The sequence below is a fragment of the Dasypus novemcinctus genome, chromosome 4 (assembly GCF_030445035.2).
Source record: "Dasypus novemcinctus isolate mDasNov1 chromosome 4, mDasNov1.1.hap2, whole genome shotgun sequence".
Lineage (NCBI taxonomy): Eukaryota > Metazoa > Chordata > Mammalia > Cingulata > Dasypodidae > Dasypus > Dasypus novemcinctus.
The window spans coordinates 63,885,102-63,908,272 of NC_080676.1; the positions used below are offsets into that span (position 1 = coordinate 63,885,102).

Below are 23,171 nucleotides of genomic sequence, written 5' to 3' on the forward strand. Positions count from 1 at the left end.
GAAAAATGAGCCACTCTGGTACCCAGAGTGATAGCTTATTCATTATCATGTAATCTTTATGACTATCTTGGCTGCCTTTTCCTGGTGGGCGGTACTTTTCTGGTAAGGTTGGGAGTTACACTAAGTTCAAGTTATCTAGCACCATTTAACTGGGAACTTAATGACAGGTAAGGACTCAAGGACACCAAGGTCAGTATCAGAGTAACTCGAGAGACTGAAATGGTGACCAGATATTGGGTAGCTGTTTTGTAAAACGGCTCCTTAACACATATCTTTAGACATTTCAATTGTGATAACAAGGATTGGAGGTGGTGGAGGTATCCCCCACCGCACCCCAGAGTCTTCACTGTTTGTACCTTAGTTTTTGTCTACCATACCTCCTCTCTTCTTAGGAGGGACAGTGGAATTCATCCTTCGACACTTTGGGGGAGATGTGATGGTGATAGGGCAAGGTGGTTAACATTTATATGCTGACTTTATACCTCAAGTATGGTGAAAGTTCAGTAGGCTGTGGAAACCCTGTGACCTGCCTACTGCTTACTCAGATCAAGAATGCTGAATGAAGTTCTGGATTGTTTCAGGGGATGCTGACAAGTGGCCTCAGTACTCCTGCAAATGGAAATCTCTGTAATAATGAGGTTTCCACTTACTCAGTGTGTATCAGTTTTTATAGACTACAAAGCACCATATATGTGAATATCCGTGATTTCACTATAAATATCTTAGTGATATGAGTCCTGCATGTTATAGGCACAAAAATACAATAGTATAGAATCAAAAGAACCTTCGAAAACATTTTACAAGTAAAGAAACAGACCCAGGGAATGGAAATGATTTGACCAAAATTCCAGGACAAGTTAAAGGCAGAACTAAAATGAGACAGATTCTAAATGGTCGGGTCCTCTGTAATTATGAGTGCCTGTCTTTGTTTGCCGGGTGACAAAGACCACACACTGATGAAAACAACAGTAATTTATCGGCTCACAGTTTTGGAGGCTAGAAGTTCAAACTCAAGGTGTTGGGAAAGCCATGCTTTCTCCAAAGTCTATAGGTTTTGGTGCTGTCTTTCCAGCAATCCTTAATCACATGATCCTTCTTTATCTAATTTCCTTTGCTTATAAGGATTTCAGCCATATTGGATTAGGGCCTATCCTGATTGAATTTGGCCTCTTCTAAACAGGATCATTGAAAATCCTGTTTACAAATGAGCTCACACCCACAGGACTGGAAGTTAGGTCTTAAAATGCCTTTGTGGGAGACCGGACTCAATCTACCATAGTACCTCTGTAAGAATATATGTAAATAAACACCAAGGAGTATTTTATAAATATGAAGGGTATATTATTTGTGTTATTTTTAATCTGGTATGGCTTTCTTGGTCTCCAGTGATTCTATTCACATGTATTTTGTTCACAGAAACAAGTCTTCATTATTCCACAGTCCCACCCATAACTTGTACTAGGAACCTAGATCACATTTGGTTGCAATTTTCAGAATAAGCGTTCCCTAGAATGATGTTCCGAGCCCTTAACAAGAAAAGAGCAATGGCAGAAAAGAGTCAGTTGCAGATACTTTGGCATTTTCACTTTTCTAACAATTTTTATGATTATATATATTGTATTAGTCAGGGTTCTCTAGGGAAACAGAATCAACAAGAGATACCTGTTAATAGTGTGTGATTCTATAAGAGTCTCTCATGTAGCTGTGGGGATGCACAAGTCCAGGTTCCACAGGTAAGCTGCAACCAGGGGCTGCATTGAAAGTCCAGTGAGGGTTCTTGATGAGTTCTGGGAGATGTTTGCTGTCCAAAGATGAGCTGGGAAATTCTCTCTCAATGCTGAAATCACTTCCCCTTTTAAGGCATTCATCTGATTGGGTTAAGGATCACTCATTGCTGATAGCAATCTCCCTGATGTGATTATAACCAGCTATCTCTGATTTACCACTGCAGTAAAGTCAATGGTAACTAAAGTCTATAAATGCCCTTGTATTACAGTTAGCCCAGTGCTTGCTTGACCAAACAACTGGGCACAATTACCTGGCTGAGTTGACACAATAGCCTAACCATCACGTATATTTTTTTTCATAATTAAGGAAAAAATATCTAGAAAATGAAAAATACAGAAAAACATAAATAGAAAGACTATAAGCTACCCACTTTCCCATCACTTTCAACCATTAACCTTTGAGCATATTTCTTTCCAGTCTTCCTTCTGTAACAATTGGATACAAGTCTGCCTGGTCAGTGGTTGACTTGCTTCCATGTGTTGACTCAGGGCCCAGGCTCTTTCTGCTTTGTTCTTCACATGGCCACGTCCAACTGCCTAGCTCTGTGTCCAGAGAGAAGAGGAAACCAATTTTGGTGAATAGTTAGCAGTCTCTACCACATTTTGTAAATTTCAGGGTCCTTTGTAACCATATTAGTTTAGAAATACCATGATATTAAAATATTGTTGGGCGGCGGATTTGGCCCAGTGGTTAGGGCGTCCATCTACCACATGGGAGGTTCGCGGTTCAAACCCCCGGCCTCCTTGACCCATGTGGAGCTGGCCCATGCGCAGTGCTGATGTGCGCAAGGAGTGCCCTGCCACGCGGGGGTGTCCCCGTGTAGGGGAGCCCCACGTGCAAGGAGTGTGCCCCATAAGGAGAGCCGCCCAGCACAAAAGAAAGTGCAGCCTGCCCAAGAGTGGCGCCGCACACACGGAGAGCTGACATAACAAGATGACACAACAAAAAGAAACACAGATTCCCGTGCCACTGACAACAACAGAAGCAGACAAAGAAGATACAACAAATAGACACAGAACAGACAACCAGGGTGGGGGTGGGGAGGGAAAGGGAGAGAAATAAATAAATAAGTCTTTAAAAAAATAAAAATTAAAAAATATTGTTGGCCTTGGTAGTTGAAGGTATTTGCTGTTATGTATATTTCTGAAGCATGAGTTTGATAATGTCAGCCCCTTCATAATATTTATTGATGACTGTTGCCGAAAAACAAAGTCCAGGCACTAACCTCAGCCCATCTTTCTATCACCAAGTTCTATTCTTCCTCTGTTTCTTACCATTTTTTCTGATATGCATGTCCTTCTTTTCTGCTTTCTTTCTCTTTTTTTTCCTTTTTTCTTTTTTTTAATATCAATTTATCCTGCAAGACCAAATTAATATATCTCCTGTCTCACAGCCTTCTCCCGTCTCAGAGAACTTGATTCATATTTCTGTTTTAGTGCTTATATTTTATTGTAATTATCTATTTTCATGTCTGTCTCTTCCTAACCTGTAAATTCTTAGAGGCAGGAACCCTGAATGGCTTGACTTTATAATTATTGGGCGTGGCTCCTGGTAGCCCCTCAGGAAGGGTATGTTCTAAGAACAATGAAGGAGTTCTCTGAACTCTATTCTCAATAACTTGCCTGTGGGTCCTATAATGTTATTTTGCCCCTACTATCAGGTTTAAACAGTAAAAAGGACATCCATATTAGTGATTACTATTGATACTTACAAGAATGTCTTTTTCTCAGGAAACCCTGGAGGCTTTGTTTATATTTGTTTAGCAGTGTCTCTGTTTCACTATTTATTTAGCAGTAAACAACTCTGAAAAAAATCCTTCCTTAGATAATAGAGTCAGTAGATTAAATCCATAGGACTATAGAATAATAGAGCTAGAATAATAGAGCTAGAAGGTCTTGAGATAACAATATCAGAACTGAGAGGTGTTGCAGTGTAGCAGAAAGTACCCTAGCTCAGTACACCCAGCGTATTTGTCATTTTTCAGCAGTGAGCATTTTCACAGCATTGCTCATATCTTCTCCAAGCCTCAGTTTCCTCGACCACAAAACAAGGTTACCTATCAGGCAGGATTGTTGTATAAACATTTGAGATTTCATGTCTATGAAAGAAGGCCCTTTCAAAAGGGTTTATATAAATATGAGGCGTTATTGTTATTATTAAGCCATGATGAATATACTGCTGGTATGCTTCACACTTCTGCTTTTGAAGAAAAAATAAGTAATGCAATTCTCCTCCTTCCTGCCCTTCTCTCCCCAGTTTTCAATTCTGTGCTATTACCCAGACAGTGTGCTAGAAACTGCTTATTAAAAAAGGAATTGGACTTGGTTAATTTTTCTTAGGATATGCTAAGCGCTATAGGGAGAGAGAAATTAAAGGGTCTCCACTCATCAAAGTGAGAAAATTACTAAACTAGTACTTAAGGGGCTTGGGTGACTGAAGAAAATCCTGAGCTATCCTCCTTGGTGTGTGAGACAGCTATAAACGAAGACCTTGTATTTTTACTAGTATCTAGTCCATGGATATTAAAATTTATATATTGGCATGGTGGGCTTCTGCAGAAAAATAAGGTTCAAAAACAGTGGAAGAGATGATCTCTCTGGGCCTTTCCTGAGAAGAAATACCAGGAAGACACAATTAGCATTTTTATTTTATTTTATTTTTTATGTATTTTTTCACTTTTTATTTTTAAAGATACTTAGATTACTTTGATGTTTACATGAATAATATAGGGGATTCCCATATGCTCCTTTCTCCATACCTCCAACATTTTCCCACATTAGCAACATCCTTCGTTAGTGGTGGTACATTCATTGCAATTGATGAACAATAATTTAGGAGCATTGCCACTAAGCATGGATTATAGTTAACATTGTAGTTTACACTCTATCCCACCCAATTCTGTAGGTTATAGCAAGATAAATAATGTCGTTAAGTGTCATGTAGGACAATTCCCAAGTTCTGAAAATGTCCCCATATTACACCTCTTTCTCCCTCTCCCTGACTTCAGCACCTCCAGTGGCCACTACCACCATATCAATGATATAATTTCTTCCATTGGTAGAATCACAATAAGTCTATAGAAGAATCTAGTAAGTCTACTTTAGTCCCTAGTTCATTCCCCAGACCTGAGAATTCTAGGATGGTGATGCCCACTCCACCTCTAAATGAGAGGGGGCTTCAATCCCACATGGCTGATAGATGGAACAGTCAGTTCCCTGGTATTGTGGTTGCCCATCATCTCCTCTTTATGAGTTGTCCTGTGTAAGTCCAAAGAACTGGGGAGTAGGTGTTGCAACTCAGTTGAGATTCAGGGCCCAGCTGGCACAAGGGCAACCCAAATAAAATCTAAAGGAAAAGAGACTTTCCAAATTTGTTGTTTCCAAAACAGTATCCCATGCAAATAGTCTATTTGGAGAATAGAAGAAATAATATATTTTTCTTAAAATCTGTGAAAACTGACAAGTACTTTGAAATTACACTTCTACTAGAAATGTAAATGCTAAGATAGAATCTGGATTGCTGGCTTAGATTTATAAAAGACAGATGCCCCCTTTTCTTGTACCTTTTGTTGATGTTGAAAGGGAAGCAGAAGGAAGCAGACATGACTCAACTGATAGAGCATCCACCTACCATATGGAGGGTCCAGGGTTCTATTCCCAGGGCCTCCATGGTAAATTGGCCCACGCACAGTGCTGCCATGCGCAAGGACTGCACCCCACAAGGAGAGCCACCCTGCATGAAAAAAAGCACAGCCTGCCCAGAAGTGGCACCGCGCACACAGAGAGCTGACACAGCAAGATGATGCAACAAAAAAGAGACGCAATTTCCCAGCGTCTGATAATGCAAGCAGACACAGAAGAACACACAGCGAATGGACACAGAGTGCAGACAATGGAGGGGAAGGGGAGAAATAAATAAAATAAAATAAGAAATAAATTAATTAAAGAGAAAGAAAGAAAGAGGAAGGAAGGGGAAACGGACTTGGCCCAGTGGTTAGGGCATCCGTCTACCACATGGGAGGTCCGCGGTTCAAACCCCGGGCCTCCTTGACCCGTGTGGAGCTGGCCCATGGGCAGTGCTGATAAGCGCAAGGAGTGCCGTACCACGCAGCGGTGTCCCCCGCGTAGGGGAGCCCCACGCACAAGGAGTGCGCCCGTAAGGAGAGCCGCCCAGTGCGCAAAAGAAAGAGCAGCCTGCCCAGGAATGGCACCGCCCACACTTCCCGTGCCGCTGACAACAACAGAAGCAGACAAAGAAACAAGACAAGACGCAGCAAAATAGACACAGAGAACAGACAAGCGGGGGGGGGGGGGGGGATTTAATAAATAAATAAAACCTAAAAAAAAAATGAGCAGACATTTAAAAAAAAAAGAGGAAGGAGGGAAGGAGGAAGGAAAAGAAAAGGGAAGCAGATATTAGGCCCAATTCTGTGATAAAAAGTTCCCATTCTCTGAGACTCTACCTTAAGACTGGAAATTTCTCCAGAATAGTTGTTTAATTAAAACAATGGGTACCATTAATATTAGAGGTAATATTTTATTCTTTTCTAGCACTTTCTCTAATGGAAGAAATGCTTGGTAGGAAAAATAAAATGCATGGAACATGGAGTCAGGTGACAAAACATTTTGGGCTCAGACTTTCCCTCTTTTGAGTCTGGAAAAAAGGCATAAGTCATTTTCCCATGTTAGACTTCAATTTTGTCACCTGAGCTGGGATAAATCCCTCCCTCTTAGGAATGTTGGAAAGCATCCAAAGAGAACACCATTTATAAAATGGGTTTGGATATAAGTGATTGAAAATCATTAAGTTCTATATTAGTACATATATATGAGTATATAGAAGTCATGAGATATAGTATGGGATATAGTCATGTCATTTTAATCCTCACAAAGACTGAGGTAGCATTTGTAAGCCTGTTTTACAGAAGGGAATCTGAAATTATGAAAGGTTAACAAGCTTAGCCAAGGGCACCAAGCTAGTGTCATGGCCAAATTTCTCTAGCCATAATGTCACTGTCACATGGTATATCCTTTCACTATCTCTGGACACAAATATATTATGATAAACCTCCCTTGTCATTCCAGTCTTATAGTTCTCCCATCTTAGGGAGAACTTTCTAATTCTATTTAGATCACTCCCATGATGAAAACCCCTAGTGCAATTTCTGTTGCCTGGATTTTCTCAATTGAGAGTCTAATAGATTGGTGCCTTATAGTCTGTGAACTTCCTGAAATTGTAAATTTTGTGTTCATTTTTATTTATATTATTTTCTGGCAAAAGGCCTGGAGACCCTCAGCCATTAGAGAAATGCTGAATACCTCCATATTGCTTGGAAGCCATTACCTGACCCTACCTATCTATCCAGGTTCATCTCATACCTCACACTTGATTATCCTGGAAAAAAAAAACAAAAAAACAACCACATGTAGTTTCCCCACCTCATAGTAAACTGTTTCTCACATTTGATCTTTTACTCCTCTCAAAGTACCCCGTTTGTCCTGGGTTAGAACACTGCTCCAGGGTTTTGCTAATGTCCAGCTTTTTTTTTTTACTTGATTCTTCATGTTTAAAATAAGTAATACTTCATGGATTATATAAGTAGAAGTACATACTATAAAATAAACAAAAACTTAGAAAGTGAAAGTCCCCAGGATTCCACCCCCTTCCCCTGAGACAATCCCCTTTTACACTTTAGTATATGTCCTTTGAGACATTTTTTTCTGATCTATATATAGGTCTGTAGATAACTAACCTTTACAAAATCAGGACCATCATTTATATATCCTGGTCTGCTATTGGCTTTGTCATTTTGAAAACACGTATTGGTCATCTTTGCATGCTTGTACCAAAAGATCTACTGTGTACTCTTTTAAAACCTGTTCATTGTATATATTTATAATCATTCATTTAGGATTCCTTTATCCATCCTTTACTGATGGACAATTGCATTGTTACTTTTTTTCCTTATCTCTCTCAAATTTAATTCCTGTGACCAAGCTTGATGATATAATTATATGTACTTGCATGCATATTTTTATAAATTTTCCTAGAAGTGGATAGGATATGTACAGTTTAAAATTCATTAATACTAGAGAATCATTCTCCCAAATGTTTATACTATTCTGCTTCTGATAATTAGTTATTTGGGCATATTTTTCACCCCCACTAGACTCCAGTCTTCTCAAAGGCAAAACTGTGTCTATTCATCTTTGTGTCCCTCCCTGATGCTTGCAAGGGGTCCATAAAATAGACACTGTAAGAATGAGTGGATAAACTAATAAATAGAAGAATAAATTATTTCATAGCTCTTTAACCCTCACACCAACCTTATATAGTAGGCATTGTTTGGCATTCAGAGGAGGACTTACGTAAGGGCTATTTAATGTAATGTTTTTTTTATAAATGAGTATAGGATGTGCTAGTAACCTACCATTACCAATATTGGTCCTGATCATAGGCCTCTTTGGGGGTCTCAGTTTCCTTATGTCACAATGAAGAGATTGAGGTAATGATTCTTCAGATCCAGAGATATAGCTCTATTTTTTGTCTCTGTTGCTTACCACATGTCAAAGTTTACTCACTGCTTTCCCATCTCCAATCAAATCTTCCAACAGTGAAGTAAAATCCCAGGGTAAGGTTAGTAACCAGTATAAAAGATGCTTGGCCTTTTCAGACTTCCACTTGCCTGTACTCCAACTTTCTATACTTTTTAGAAAACCTAAAAGTGGAAAATTATAGAGAAAATGCCAAATAGGTGCTAATCAAAACATTTTCCCTAAATTTTCACAAATGTTTAAAAAGCATTATTGTGTTTTATTCATAACTAATACCAATCTTGGAATTGTTGGAATAAATTTTGTTAGTAAAGATGATAACATTTATACAGGAATCTGTATTTTATATGATTTTTGCATCCAAGCTTTCATTTGGTAAAATGAGATAAAGTGGGTAAATGAATATACAGCTTTATTTGTTTTGTTTAAGTAGTTCTTATCAACTACTGTGAAAAGAGAGCTCTTGCCCCACTATTTTAAGGATGCATAAAGATCAAGGAAAGAACATTGACCCACTATATATTAAATCACTGCCCATTAGCCACGGTGGGCATCGTCATCATTCCTAAGCTTTTTATAAGCATTTATATTTTGAACACTTTAAACATGCTGGGATATGCTGTTAGAAAGTTATAAGAAAAAGAAAATATAATACATTGCCATTTACTCACATAGCACAAAGCTATTTGACATCTAACATGTGGCCTGTCTTTTCCTACACCCTTTGGATTCTTGGTTGAGCATCTCAAGTACTCTTTCACTTGCCAATCGATTGCCTTACTTTGCTATATTTCTGGCTAACACACCCATTTAAACACTAGCCCAATATCAACACTTCTGCCTGTCTTCCCCCTCTGATATGTGGCTATTTGCACTGCTGGCAAAATAAATCACTCAACCCCTTAACTGGAACATAAGGCCTTTCACTTACTGGACCCCTACACCAAAGAAGATTGTTCTCACTTCCTACCTCAAGCTTTATACAAGGGCTAGATCTTCTTTAGCTGAGTAAGTCCTAGTCTGCTGTGGTTCGTCTCCTCAGGAAGTCCTCCTCTCAGACTGTGAGAGGTCCCTCCTTGTACTTTGTGCACCTTGTATGCTTTTTTATCTTTAATTATTAATGTGTTTGTATTTCTCACTATATTGTAAGCCCCATAAGGGGGAAGGCTCATATTTTTATGATTCTGCAACCGGTTCATAGTGACTGCTTAGCAATTGTTGAATGAAGCAGATTCGTACTGTTGTAAACATGGATTTCTAAAGCCTGATAGATGAGTCTTGTAGATAAGGTGAAGTGAATAATGTGATATGTCCAAGACCAGACACTGAATAAGTAATTAAACTGATTCTAAAACCCAGGTCTTCTAATGACCAAGTTCAGTGTTTCTCCTCGGCAAGGCAAGACATTCTTTCTTAGATGGATTGCCTGCGTTGATGTCTAAATCAGATTTAAAGGGCTATATGTTTCTGCCTTTCAGGGAGGACACACAGGATCAGTGGGGCCTTCCACCATTCCCCCCTCATTCCGCCCAGAAGACGAGCTGGAGCACCTGACCAAGAAGATGCTGTATGACATGGAAAATCCACCTTCTGATGAATACTTTGGTGAGTAGAGTCTAAGCTGACTTGTGAAGTAAACATCCTGCCCTGTTTTCCTTACTTGGTAATGAGAAGCTCTACCTGCTCCCCTGGTAATGTACTCTTTCCGCCCGGATGCGTGGAGTTGGTATGTGTGCACACACAACTGAGCAATTCCAGGAGTTCCTTTCTGAGACTGCCGTAACTGTGATATCTGTTAGCGTGTACTAAAATCTCAAGAGTAATATAGAGTTTCTTGAGATAAAAAATTTGATTTTAAGACGTTCTTTTTTGGCAATTTATTAGTGTCCCCTTAGGCAGAAACGGTGTTTCTGTGTGCGTTTAAGTTTCTCACTAGTCTAAAGATTCATGCGCATAATGGGGAATTGAGTATTCACCTAGTCCTTTCCCTATACAAGTGCCAGGACAAGATGCTCCCTATGCAATTTTTCTTTTTAACTTGCCTCCTCTTATAACTGGTGAATAATTATGAACCATTAATCTAATTCAGTACATTGGTGCAACACAAATTTATGAATTGCCTGCCATTTGTGAGATGCTGTAAATACATAACCTGTCGTAGGGGGCTTATAATTGTTCAGAATAGACAATATAAGCACACAGATCATTTCTAGGCTAGGTGGAAACTGTTAAAAGGCATAAGAGAGGCTTGGGTAAAATGTTACATATTTTTAAAAAATGTTTTAAAAGCTCAGTTAGTCAGGAAGATCAGGAGTGGTGGACTTGATCCAGGACCCTTTAAATCAGTGCCTCTCAAAATTTGTGGTGAAATACTTTTTCCCCTAGAATGTTGCAGACCAATATTTTTGTATCTACAATAAAAATTATTAGGAAAATGAAATAATAAACAGGCATATAAACTTGGAAGGCCAAGTTTTATCACTCTTAGATTTAACAGAAATATATTACTCTGCTAAATTATTAGAATATCTAAATTTTATCCTCAATTTCTATACTTGTCTCTTTAGAGGGTGATGATAAACATTTCAGACACTAGTTCACAGACATACCCAAAGAAGGAAAAGAGCATTATATTTGGGCTGCAGTATGAGCAAAGGCACAGAGGTGGAAAAATTGCACAGGGCATTTGCTTCTTCAAATATTTTCCATTTTCATGCCTTCCCACTCATTTCCTATTTGGGAATATGTAATGACAGGTAAAAGCAGGGCATTAGTCCAAATGACACAATAGCTGGAGTGAGAGGTACTGAGATGTGAAAAACATGGCATTTATTTGTATGCAGGTGGCAGTATAGATTAGCTAAAGGAACCACAAAACTGGGAATCAAGAAGTCTGGTTCTGGTGCCTTCTCTTCCTATCACTGGCTATGCAATGTTGAAATGTTCCCATTTGCATAGACCCCATTTCCCACCTTGGTATATAAATCAAAGGCGTGGTTGCAAGTATTTTCTAGTGTTCCATTCAAAACTAGTAAATTCACTATAGAAATAGCATTAACCCAAAGAAGTACAAAATAAAGTCTTACATTAAGATACATTAAAAATGAAAAGCTAATGTAGCAAGTATATATGCTTCAAATATCATAGCAACAAAATGCATAGCAATAAATAAAATTGGATCTAGAGAGTAATTGTGTTAGGAATATATATTGATCACTGGAAAAATATTATCTTTGCTCTCAAAGATACTAGTTCTACTACTCTACTACTAGCTCTACTACTTACTAGCTTAGAAAATTTGGATGAATTGCTTATCTCTCTAAACCTTCATTTTTGTTTTGTTTCATCTATAATATGGAAACTTTATTTCAGTACTCATAATATCTATTTTTATGAGTATTGAAATAAAATATTTAGAGAAAGCATAAAGTCAGATTCATGGCACATAGAATATGCTTAATAATCAAAGTTCTTCCATGCTCTTGGAGGCTTGCAGTCTAAGAAAAAGATATGTTCATATAAAAATCCATTAATAATGCCTGATTTAAATTTAAGTTACTGGCAACAGTAGAACAGATGCCATATAATCATTGCCAAATGAAAATTACTTACCATGAGATAGAATTTAGAATAATAGCTAACATTTGAGTGCTCACGGTATGGCAAGCACTGTTTTATGTATTTTATGGGTATTAACTCACTTTATCTTTGGAGAAAAGCATAACCCTGGGAAATAGATGCTATTATTTTTTTCAGATTACAAAACTGAGACATTGAAATGTTATTTTGTCCAGTATCAGCAGCCAATAAATTGCAGAACTAGGATTAGAATCTAGGTTCCAGATGTATACATTTAACCTCCACACCATAGAAGATAGTGAGAGCTAGCCAGGCTGGATATTTAGGAAAGGTTTTATGGAGAAGATCAGCTTTGAACTGGTAGAAAATAAGGGATGCGTATTCTCTTCTAAGGGGACAGAATAAGCAAAATATAAATTGAGGCCAGGATTATTCAAGTAAATTTTACTTTATTCAGGAAACATCCACTGAATGTATAGATTTCTCTGCTAGTTAGGGGGGAAATGCAGAGATAGGGCATTCAAATATGTGATATGCACAAGATTATGTTGTTTTGTCATAATACAACATTAAAAATGACAAGCAATTTAATCAAAGGTACTTCAGTGTTCTTTTAGAATTCAGAAAAGGAAAGAGGACATCCAGAAGAAGGAATGGAAATGTGTTTATGGAGTAGTTAGCCTTTGAGTAAGAATTTAAAATTATGCTCATTGAAATTTGCAAGTGGGAAGACACTTCCAAAGTAGAGTTATTTTTGATGAGGGTGATTTTGACAAAATAGTGAATAAACCCATTAGAGTAGAGTGCCCATGTCAAACTAGCAAATACTGAGAAAAAGATTAAGAGCCAAACTGGAGAGGGCTTTTTAACACCTGGCTAAGGCCAGGAACATTATCTTATATAAAGAGTAAACGATGTTGAGATCAAATGCCATGGCAACTCTTACATGTAAAATATTCAGTTAACAATGTGGGCTCTGGGGGCAGATGCTTTGGTGGAATTTCAGCTCTACCTCTGATTGGCTAGATAAAGGCAGTAAGCAAAGAAATAGTTAACAGAATGTCATTTACAGCTCTACTCGTTAAACATTTCCTATGTACTGCCCTGTGTGTGGCACTGTGTTGCATGCTAGGTACACCCACCTGCTTAAGTTCTGCTGTCACAAAGCTCACAGTTCCTGGGAAGGACAGGGGAGAGACAGACATGTAAATAATATCAGCGCAGATATCAGCTCTGTACTGGGTCTCACTGAGGTGCTCTGTGAGCCTAGGAGACAGTGTCCATATGTCTTCCTGGAGATAAGAGGGAAGGAAGGCTACAGAGAAGTGCATTTGCTTCCAGAGGACTTGACCCAAGGGAGATAGCTAAGAGTCCTCTCTTGCTCTCTATCAGAATTGTATCTTAAGATCATTCTGGACCAGAAAGAGCCTTGCCAAGAACTACCCTACAGAACTCACTCTCATTCAACCCTGCCCTCCCTCAACCTTATTGCCTACTCTCTTCCTCCATCACTTTGGCTATTTAATGATGTATTGTACATTCAGGCTGTAGATGATTTGCTAAAGGTAATTAAGTATTCTCATTTCAAAGATCTCCTGCTGGACTACAAGCTGCACAGGGAGTAAGAAGGAACAAAATGTAAATAAATGATGTCAACAAAGTAGGTTCCCATGTGGCCATGTTGCTTTTCCTCAATGACTCCCCTTTTTTTTTTCCCCAAGTGGGAAGATTCATAAATGTATTGAGTTTGGTTTGGATTTTGTTTTTTATTTTTTTAAAGCTACTTTTTAATATCTTTTTTTTTTTAAGATTTATTTATTTATTTATCTCCCTTTTCCCCCAATTCCGGTTGTCTGTTCTCTGTGTCTTTGTCCGCTTCTGTTGTTGTCAACGGCATGGGAGTCTGTGTTTCTTTTTGTTGCGTCATATTGTTCTGTCAGCTCTCCATGTGGGTGGAACCGTTCTTAGGCAGGCTACACTTTCTTTCGCACTGGGTGGCTTTCCTTATGGGGTACACTCCTTGCGCATGGGACTCTCCTACGTGGGGAACACCCCTGCGTGGCAGGACACTCCTTGCGCGCATCAGCACTTTGCATGGGCCAGCTCCACATGGGTCAAGGAGGCCCAGGGTTTGAACCGTGGACCTCCCATGTGGTAGACGGACACCCTAACCACTGAGCCAAGTCCGCTTCCCCAGTTTTTGTTTTTGTTTTAATCTTTCTGGAGCCTCACTCTTAGCAGTTTTGTTTTGTTTTTTAAATAATTAAGGAATAATTATAGTTAATGGTATACTTAAAAGTATCGGGAGGTGATCTGGTTTATCTTTTGTGGACCCTAGAAAATTATGTTCTTAAGCTAAACCCATTCCTGTACCTGTAAATGGGGCCTTTTGATTAGATTTGGTTAAGGGATAGTGAGTAGATAACTTGATTAGATCACTTTTGACTGGACTACATCAACAAGGTATGGCACAGGTTGGGTGGGTCTTCACCCTCTTGCTGGGTCGTATTTAAACTGAGAACACACCCAGAATCTAGAGCTGCCATTTTGACCCTGCCATGTGAGAGGACTTGCTAGTACCTGAGCTGAAGCATGAAATTCCCAAGAAGCTGTGCCACAGAACAGCCCAAGGCTGAAGAGATGAGCCCTGTGCTGCTTGCCCACAGCTGGGCTTGGGAGAAAGCAGAGCAGCCAAGATGAAGAGAGGAAGCCCAGAAAGAGACATGCTATATGCCTGATCAACCACCGCTGAGCTCAGAGAGACAGTGAGCCTTGAGGGGGAAGGTAGGAACCTAGAAAAAGATCAGCTACCATCTTGCCATGCCATGTGTCAGGACATCAGAATCACCAGTGGCTGACTTGGTGAGAAAGCATCTCTGATGATGCCTTGATTTAGGCATTTCATGGCCTGGGAACTGTAAGATTTTCCCTGTATACAGTTCCCATTATAAAAGCCAGTCCATTTCTTATACTTTGCATTGGCAGCTCTTTGGCAAACTAAGACAGGAGGGGTAGCAAAAGATCAGAGATTACTTAATTATAAATAAAAAAAGGTACCTTTACAATGAAGAAGTCAGGTAGAAACCATCTAACCCTAGTGATAAAATTTAGCATCATCAAGACAAAGTGATAAGTACCAACTAATATGATGTAGTAAGACGTACACAATATCACCTATGTAATATTCTTGCCAAAATGTTAGCCTAAATCCAGCTGTGACAAATCCAGATGATGGAATATTCCTCAAGACAACTACCTGAATTCCTCAAAAATGTCTATGTTGTATTAAAGGAAATTAAACAGACATGCCATTCAAATGCAAGACATGAGCCATGATTAGATTCTCAATTTTTAAAAAAAAGTTATAAGGGATTGTGGGGGAAGTTATAGAAATTTGAATGTGAATTATACTTTAGATAATATTGATTATAATTTCCTATGTTAATGAAGTTATGGTTATATAGGAATTGTCCTTGTTTTTAACATTTAAAATTGAAACATTTAGGATGAAGTGTCATGGTGTCCTCAGTTTACTTTGAAACCATTCAATATATATGCATTACATATTTTTATTAAAATAAATACATTACATATGTATTTATTGCCATAGGTAATAATAGTCATAATTGACAATACATTTCAAATATTTTCAACCCCTGAAATAGTCTAATGTGACACTAAGCATAGTCTTTTTTTGCCATGGGTCAGCTACATACTTCAGGAAGATAGCACACCTAATATCCCCCATCAACCATTTTAGCTGCTTTTAGCCATACTGCTGACCTTGGAGAAAGGCAAATCACTGATAGCCACTGCTCATCTTGTTTCCTCAAGTCAGTCCTTAATAAAATGTTAGAAGCAGGAGCCCTCAAGGTGAGTCTCAGCTGAGTATCTTTGTAAAATTGATTTATTTTGAAATGATGCCAGTGTTAGTGTTTCCTTGCCCCCTCTCAACCATTATCATCAAAAATTGAGATTTTTGCATTGGAGTATTAAGTATAGGCCACAAAGGATGGAACATGATACAGCAATTCGATGAGTCTGTATATTTGAATGGAAGATAAGGTCTCTTATGTTTGAACATTCTGTCTACTTGGACTAATGTTGCCTATAGCAAATTCCCTGAGAATCCTGCAGTATCTTTCCATTGGGAATAGTGTTCTTACGTGGGCTTCTAGATACTGCCTGAGGGAGGGGCGGGTAGAGGGACATGGAATAAAGTTGGTTGGAGGAGATGATTCTTGTCTAATTCAATTAACCAGTTAGCGGCTCTTTTACCCAAAACATTTCAGCAAAACTCCATGCTTTGGCTCAATTGTTTGCCTCTTGGAACAACCTGTTTCCCTGCGCAATGAGAAGAGTTTGCTTATGCTAAAGGAGACTGTTAGTACCAGTGATAGATACAGAGAAGGAACAAGAGATGATGAACTAGAAATTATATTTTAGGGGAAATTTCAGTACTTAAATTAGGAGAGGGAGAATTTTAACATTAGCTATTAAAATGAATTGGGGAAAAATAGAGTTTTCCAGAAATTGGTTAGTCTATAGGGCTGGTTGCCAGCTTTCAGGCATCTATTGTACAGAGAGTTTTAGGGGAACTTGCTGAAATTGTCTCTAGATAACCTTGAAAAGTCTCTTTTCCATGTTGACTAACAAACCCAGAGCATCGAAGTGTTATTTTTTCATTCATTTTGAAAGAGAAACATCTTTATATGTGACATATTCTACATTTGTATGTCAGTGAACATCCCCATGTCATGATTCTTCCCAATTAATAGTGCTGGCTGAGCAGACCAGAAAGCTGGAGACAACACTACTGGAATACAATAGCTCTTGAAATGAATGCTGTAATATATCTGAGGAGGGACTGAAAATATCTGCTAGCATATTTTTAAGCACGAAGCTGTAATTACCTTGGCATAGTTTTAATGGTGTTGTCTTATTCCTACTTAAAAAAAAAACTGATGTGAGTCTTAAAATTGTTTAGTGAGCTATTTGAAGAATCACTATGCTTTCAGAGCAGCACTAGGTAAATTCTCTTCAGAGAATTTGGCATTTATAGAACAGAATTTTTTGTTTATTTCTGGTTATTGTTAGTGGTGAATTTTGAGAACTTTTGCACAAAGTCAGGAGTTTGTTCCAGTGAAACCAGGCTTTATTCCTTCAAATTACAGTGGGACAGATGTGGAAGATATGAGTCAGCAGGGGCCTGGCCCGTGTTCGGCCTTGAAAGTATAAAGGCTTAAATGGGAATTTACTACGATGCCTGTATTGATAACTGAACTTTGTACAATGTATCTTCTCAGTCAAAATGGAAATGGAGGCCTAATGAATGTGCATGAGTTAGAAACAGAGTGCCTAGATCTGTGGGGACACTAACCCATTTGGTCTCTAGAAGAGTTGACCAATAGATAAGTAAAAATCTTGACTAAGATGCTTACTTTAACTAAGATGCTTAAGAACCAGGAAATCATCATTTGAGGTACAGGTTGAAGGTATGGAGAAGAGAAGATATAGACCCTGTTTGCTCTTAGAGGACTGCCGTGTGGAAAAGGAATTAAACTTAGTATTTATGATTCAAGGTTAGCAAAAAGGTAGTGAGTGAAAGGTGACCAATTCACATTCAGTATAATGCAATATTTTTTTAATAAACATAAAATCCTTGCACAGGTCTAGGCCAAAGCCCAGAAACCACTTATGGGGAAAGATGGTGACAGCCATTCAAGCAGCTAATGGGCAATTGGATTAAATTTCTCAAGTCCTGTGTAACTCTGATTTTCAGTCACTTTGGCATCTAAACTTGCCCGAGAATCAGCCTCTTAAGTCCAGTTTATAGTTCTATCCCCTGATTTGATTACATGATTGCAACTAACATTTATAGAACACTGTGTAAAACCCTTCTGTATTTGCTGTATCTGAGTTAGACAGCAGCCCTTCAAAACTGATAGTATGTTAACTTCCATTTGGCAAAAGAAGAAACTAAGGATCTGAGTGATTATGGGACTCACCCCCTTCCTGAGGACCCTCCACTGGCCCCACCAGTCAGCAAACCAGTAAGTGGGAGAATTGAGTTGGAGCCCAAATCCTCCTCTCTATTCTACCCCACAGCGCTCTCTTACCACCAAGTGACTGGATTGGTCATGGAGCCTAAGATAGGTCAGTTAACATTCTCTGTGCTTTAGCTTTTTAATCAGTTCAAAGAATTATATGATTGTTTCGAAAAGTGATTATAGAGTCTCAACTTCAGAGTCTCTAAGTAATTTATATCTCATTAAAAAAAAGTTTCCAAAGCCCTTCTGTCAATTATACACTAGTAAATGACTCCAGGTGGCAGGTAGCTTTCAGTACAGACACTGAGACCTTAAGGATCTTGTTTTCACAGAAAATAATGGCTTAATCAATTAAAAACCCCAAAATGACAGTGGAAAAAATTAGAAAATGAATAGTTCAAAGAAAATGCTGTATTGATTTGGAAAAAAAATGTTTTGTTTTGTTTTGTTTTGTTTTCATTTTGTTTCTTCCCAGCTTTTTGTATAAGATACCTGTGGGTCATGGGGGTAGAATGTTTTCTAGCTGAGACATATTAGTTATATTTCCTTTGGTGGTAGTGACTTCTGGTAAAATGTTTACTCAGGCAGTATATATTTATAGTACTTAATAAATAATAACCCTAAGCATTTTGTATGTTCCGTCTTATCACAAATTAATTTTTTATTTGGCTATATAGTATGTTTTTAAGAATTTCTTTGGACTCGTAGACTCAAAGTATCATAAAGAAGAATGTTATCTTAGAAACTATCTGGAACAATCCCTTCATTTTCCAGAAAACTGTAGCTCTAGTGACTTACTCAAGGTCATACAGCTAGGAGTGTTTTGAACCCTATGGCTAAAATTTCTTATTTGAATAAAGAATAAAAATTTGTCTCCAAAGGCTAGAAGAAGAACGGCAATTCAACTCACAAAGATGAAGTGGGCTGTGACTGATAGAGAGTAGAAAAGTCATGATTGCTACATCACTGAACTTAAATTAAAATCATAATGCTGCACCCAGCACTGCTCACTGCTTGCCCCACTCCATACTGGCAACTGCCCCCAGGCAGGCCATGGACGAGGAGAACTACTACCTGGAGCTGTGCAAGCGGCCCATGCAGCTTGAGAAGGCAAACTGGTCAACTGCGTCTTCTGCAGTGAAGCCAACAAGCAGGTTTTTGCAGTTCGATCTGGTAGAGATATTGGGGTTGTAGTTAAAGGACCAGATGATAGGAACCCCATTTCATTTAGAATGGAAGACAAAGCAGAAGTGAAATTCACCAAGTTTTCTTTAGAAAATAAGATATTGGCTGTTCAGAGGACCTCAAAGACTGGAGTTTTCTAACTTTATCCCCTACAGTTCCCAGCTGGAATACACACAGGAGTGTAAGACCAAGAATGCCAATATATTAAGATTCTGCTGGATGAGTTCTACTGAATTTGTCTTCATAACAGATCAAGGGATAGAGTTTTACCAGGTATTACCCGAGAAACAAAATCTGAAGCTCCTCAAGAGGCAGAACATCGGTGTAAATTGGTATATGCGCTATGCCGAGAGTGCTGTGATTCTGCTGTCGACCATAGTCCTTGGAAATGTTCTGCAGCCTTTTTATTTCAGGGCTGGCACTATGTCGAAGCTGCTCAAATTTGAGATTGAATTACCAGCTGCACCCAAGTCAACCAAACTGAGCCTTTCTGAAAGAGATATTGCAATGGCTACAGTATACAGACAACTTTATGTTCTCTTCTTGAGGCAACATTCACAGATCTCCAATAGTGCAAGAGCAGAGGTGGTCCTCTATCACCTACCAGGAGAAGGCACCTGTAAGAAGATGCATATACTGAAGTTAAATAGGATGGGAAAGTTTGCCCCAAACGTGGTGGATAACTTGGTGGTCATTCATCACCAGGATAGAGACCTCCATAATATTTGGCATCAAGTTAAAGGGAGAGTTTGAAGGCACAGTCACCTTCCATCACCCAGTGCTTCCTGCTTAATCGATTCAGCCTTATCAGCTCCCCATGGCAGGTCCTGCTTCTGTGACCAGCCAGTCCCCGGTCCCCTGCAAACTCTATTCTTCATCCTGGATTGTCTTTTAACCCGACATCATTATCAGCACAAGCCAAGGCTTCCTCTGGAACCTCCACGTGAAACTTCAGCCCATAGTAAATCTCCTGCCAGATAAAGGAAGACTGATGGACTTTCTCCTCCAGAGAAAGGAATGTAAGATGGTCATCCTGTCTGTTCACAGATGTTGAATGAGTCAGACAGAGCAACACTGCCTGTGATAACCACTGTTTTTTACAAGCTTAATCATGAGTATAAAAAGTACCTTGATGCTGAGCAGTTATACAGTGGCAGTGGAGGCAGGGCAGAGTCAAAGTAGTCCACTACTTAGGAGGTCTGTGTGGACCCAGGCCGTCATGGATCAGTCTGACATGTACACCCATGTCCTCTCCATGTTCATGGAGAAGAAGCAGATGCTTCCTAAATTTGTGATAACTGTACTGATGGAATATATTCGCTCTCTTAACTAGTTACAGATTGCTGTACAACATTACTTACATGAACTTGTTATCAAAACACTTGTCCAGCACAACTTATTTTATATGCTACATCAGTTCCTGCAATACCATGTCCTCAGTGACTCGAAACCTTTGACCTGTCTGCTGTTATCTCTAGAAAGTATTTATTCTCCTGCTCATCAGTTATCTCTGGACATATTGAATAGACTTCAACAGCAAATGATGAAATAAAAGAATTTCTTCTTTCCAAACACCAAGTGTTAGCTGCCTTAAGGTTTATCCCGGACAATTGGTGGCCATGACAACATTTCTGCATGAAAATTTTTAGATGCCGCAAAGCAGACTGAACACAACATGCTTTTCTATACTATCTTCCAATTTTTTGAACAATGAAACCAGCATTTGTGAGGGAACCCTAATTTCACACCAGGGGAACACTGTGAAGAACATGTTGCTTTTTTCAAACAGGTTTTTGGAGACCAAGCTCTAATGAGACCTAAAACATTCTGAAATTACTTGCTGGTTTGTGGTGTTTTTTGTTTTTTAACAAAAATGTGTATAAAGTTAATTTATTGCATTAATAAAGCTCTTTAAACTACCAAAAAAAAATCATATTGCTACCGTTGGACTTGATATCTTTTTCATGTATCTTATGTGAAAATTAAGAATTGAATTGGTCAACAGGTAGGTTACATCCTTAAGTTTTTTCTTTTTCTTTTTTTTTCTTTTTTTTTTTAATTTCAGATTGCATTTTCTCCTCTCTGAGGTGCCTTTGTAGTTCTTGGTTCCCAAGACAATCTCTTATCACCTCAATTTCTTTCTGTTCTAATCCACTTGGTTCAAATAGGCAGAGAATTCCATTTAAAGAAATGTCCTGTTCCCCATGTTTATATGTGTTGTCATAACAACCAGTTGTGAAAGGTCATTCGTTTAAAATTGGCCCCATCAAAGCTATAAAATACTACCTAAGACTGGTGTTTCATATGTCTTGATGCAAACAGCAGATACCCATTCACTCAGTACCTTTGGAAAACCATTCTCTTTATCAGAAGAATGAGAAGAAATGTGGAAATCAACTCTTACATCATAATCAAGTATTTCTTGCCTAATAACTGTGGTAACACACTTGAAATTCTCGGAGAGAAAGAGCTGGTAGGACACACATTGTGTATGGCAAGAGAAATTCTCAGTTTATAGCTCATCTATCACTGTGTACTGATACTTGGCTCAATCTGAGCCCTGAACCTGTAAGTGCTTATTATGCATTTTCTGATCTTAAATAATACAGATAACTGTGACCTCAACTCCCTTTCCCCTCCAAACCACCCTACTTTCCCCCACCTGCACTTTCCCCACAACTTTCTCTAAAACACGCAGATAATCATCTTCTTCCAGACTTTGAAGTGGCATTAGGATTGTCAGAAGGCATAATTAATTGACTGTCAGCAAAGCCATTGTTTGAACATCTGTGGAGTCCTACTTGGTAGGCATCTGTTGTTGTTCTTTTAATTGAATGGATTCGTTCATCTACAAATATTTATTGAGTGCCTACTATAGACCAATTATTGTAATGTGTACCATGGGAGATAATGGAAATGAGGTAGCATAAAGGCCAGGGAGAAGAAAGCATTTGTTAAATCCTGTAGTGCCAGGGGCTGTGACAGAGAACAGAATCCACAACTGACAGCAGACAATCCAGTCTGTCTTATCCAGGTTAAGAGCTTTTTGTCACTATGTCCTAGCTGACCTGTGACACCTCATATGCCAAAGGAGTCTACATGAGGGGGAATATAAAGAGGAAGTAGCAATATATGTGGCCATGATTAAGAGTCCCAGCAGAGACAGTTGAATGCATTTAAAGAAAAACAAGCAAAAAATAACCAAGGTCATGAAGCCTAGGAGTCCTGGAAGCAGAGCCAAGTTAATGACTTTACCCAGTTCTCTTCCCTGCTCTGAATATGATGTCAGTCATCTTATACTACGTTTCCCCAGATAGTACTGCAACTTTACACAGCCCTGCTCTCAGTCCTAATTTGGTTCTCTCACCATCAAGCCTTTACCTTATAGGAGTCCTGGATTAGCTACACTCATAACTGGCAATGAGCATCATTTGATGAAATTCAATAAGAGAAAACAGAAGGACTGTACAACAGTGACTTCCTGAAACCTTTGAGGATGTGGTAGCCAGGAAGTGATAAGAAAATATTTCTTAACTTCCACTGACTCCCCCTTTCTCTCCAATTGAGCCTTAGGTTTATAGCAAATCTAGAAGGACACATGGGAATTATCTATCCCAAGAACCTCCATCCTTCAGTCTTTTGAGGGCAAATTCATAATTTTTTAACGTATTTGTGTGCTTTCTGTACTATTATTTGCCAAATATTTTTATTTAAATCAGTTAACTTTTTAATCTACTTTTTCCTGCCTGTCAATAATATCCATAATTTGATTTTATGTGTTGAGGTGCTAGTATTAAAGACACTAAACTAAGTAATGTGTTTAAATAAAAGTTCTTCCATGATTCATCTGATGTTCAAAATATTGAGAAATGTGGATATAATTCAACAAAAATAAATAAATTGATGGGACACCTTGGTGAAATAATGTCCTCAAGGAAGGTTGCCCATTGTGTTAAGTTTTAGGAAGTAAACATTTTTTTGGATGCAGGTTTATCATGTTATCATGAGAGGCAGT

At 38.6% G+C, this 23,171-nt stretch overlaps 1 protein-coding gene and 1 pseudogene across 8 annotated transcripts in view; both read left to right on the forward strand.

Moving 5' to 3' along the window:
* LPP (LIM domain containing preferred translocation partner in lipoma) overlaps positions 1-23,171 on the forward strand; it is a 715,716-nt gene that overhangs the window by 524,875 nt on the left and 167,670 nt on the right. For all 8 annotated transcript variants that reach the window (XM_071214679.1, XM_004467196.4, XM_071214680.1 and 5 more), the window contains one exon: positions 9,821-9,947. In XM_071214679.1, the coding sequence (XP_071070780.1) occupies positions 9,821-9,947 (127 nt within the window). The remainder of the gene's footprint in view (positions 1-9,820; positions 9,948-23,171) is intronic.
* LOC101422338 (regulator of MON1-CCZ1 complex pseudogene) lies at positions 18,872-21,235 on the forward strand (annotated as a pseudogene).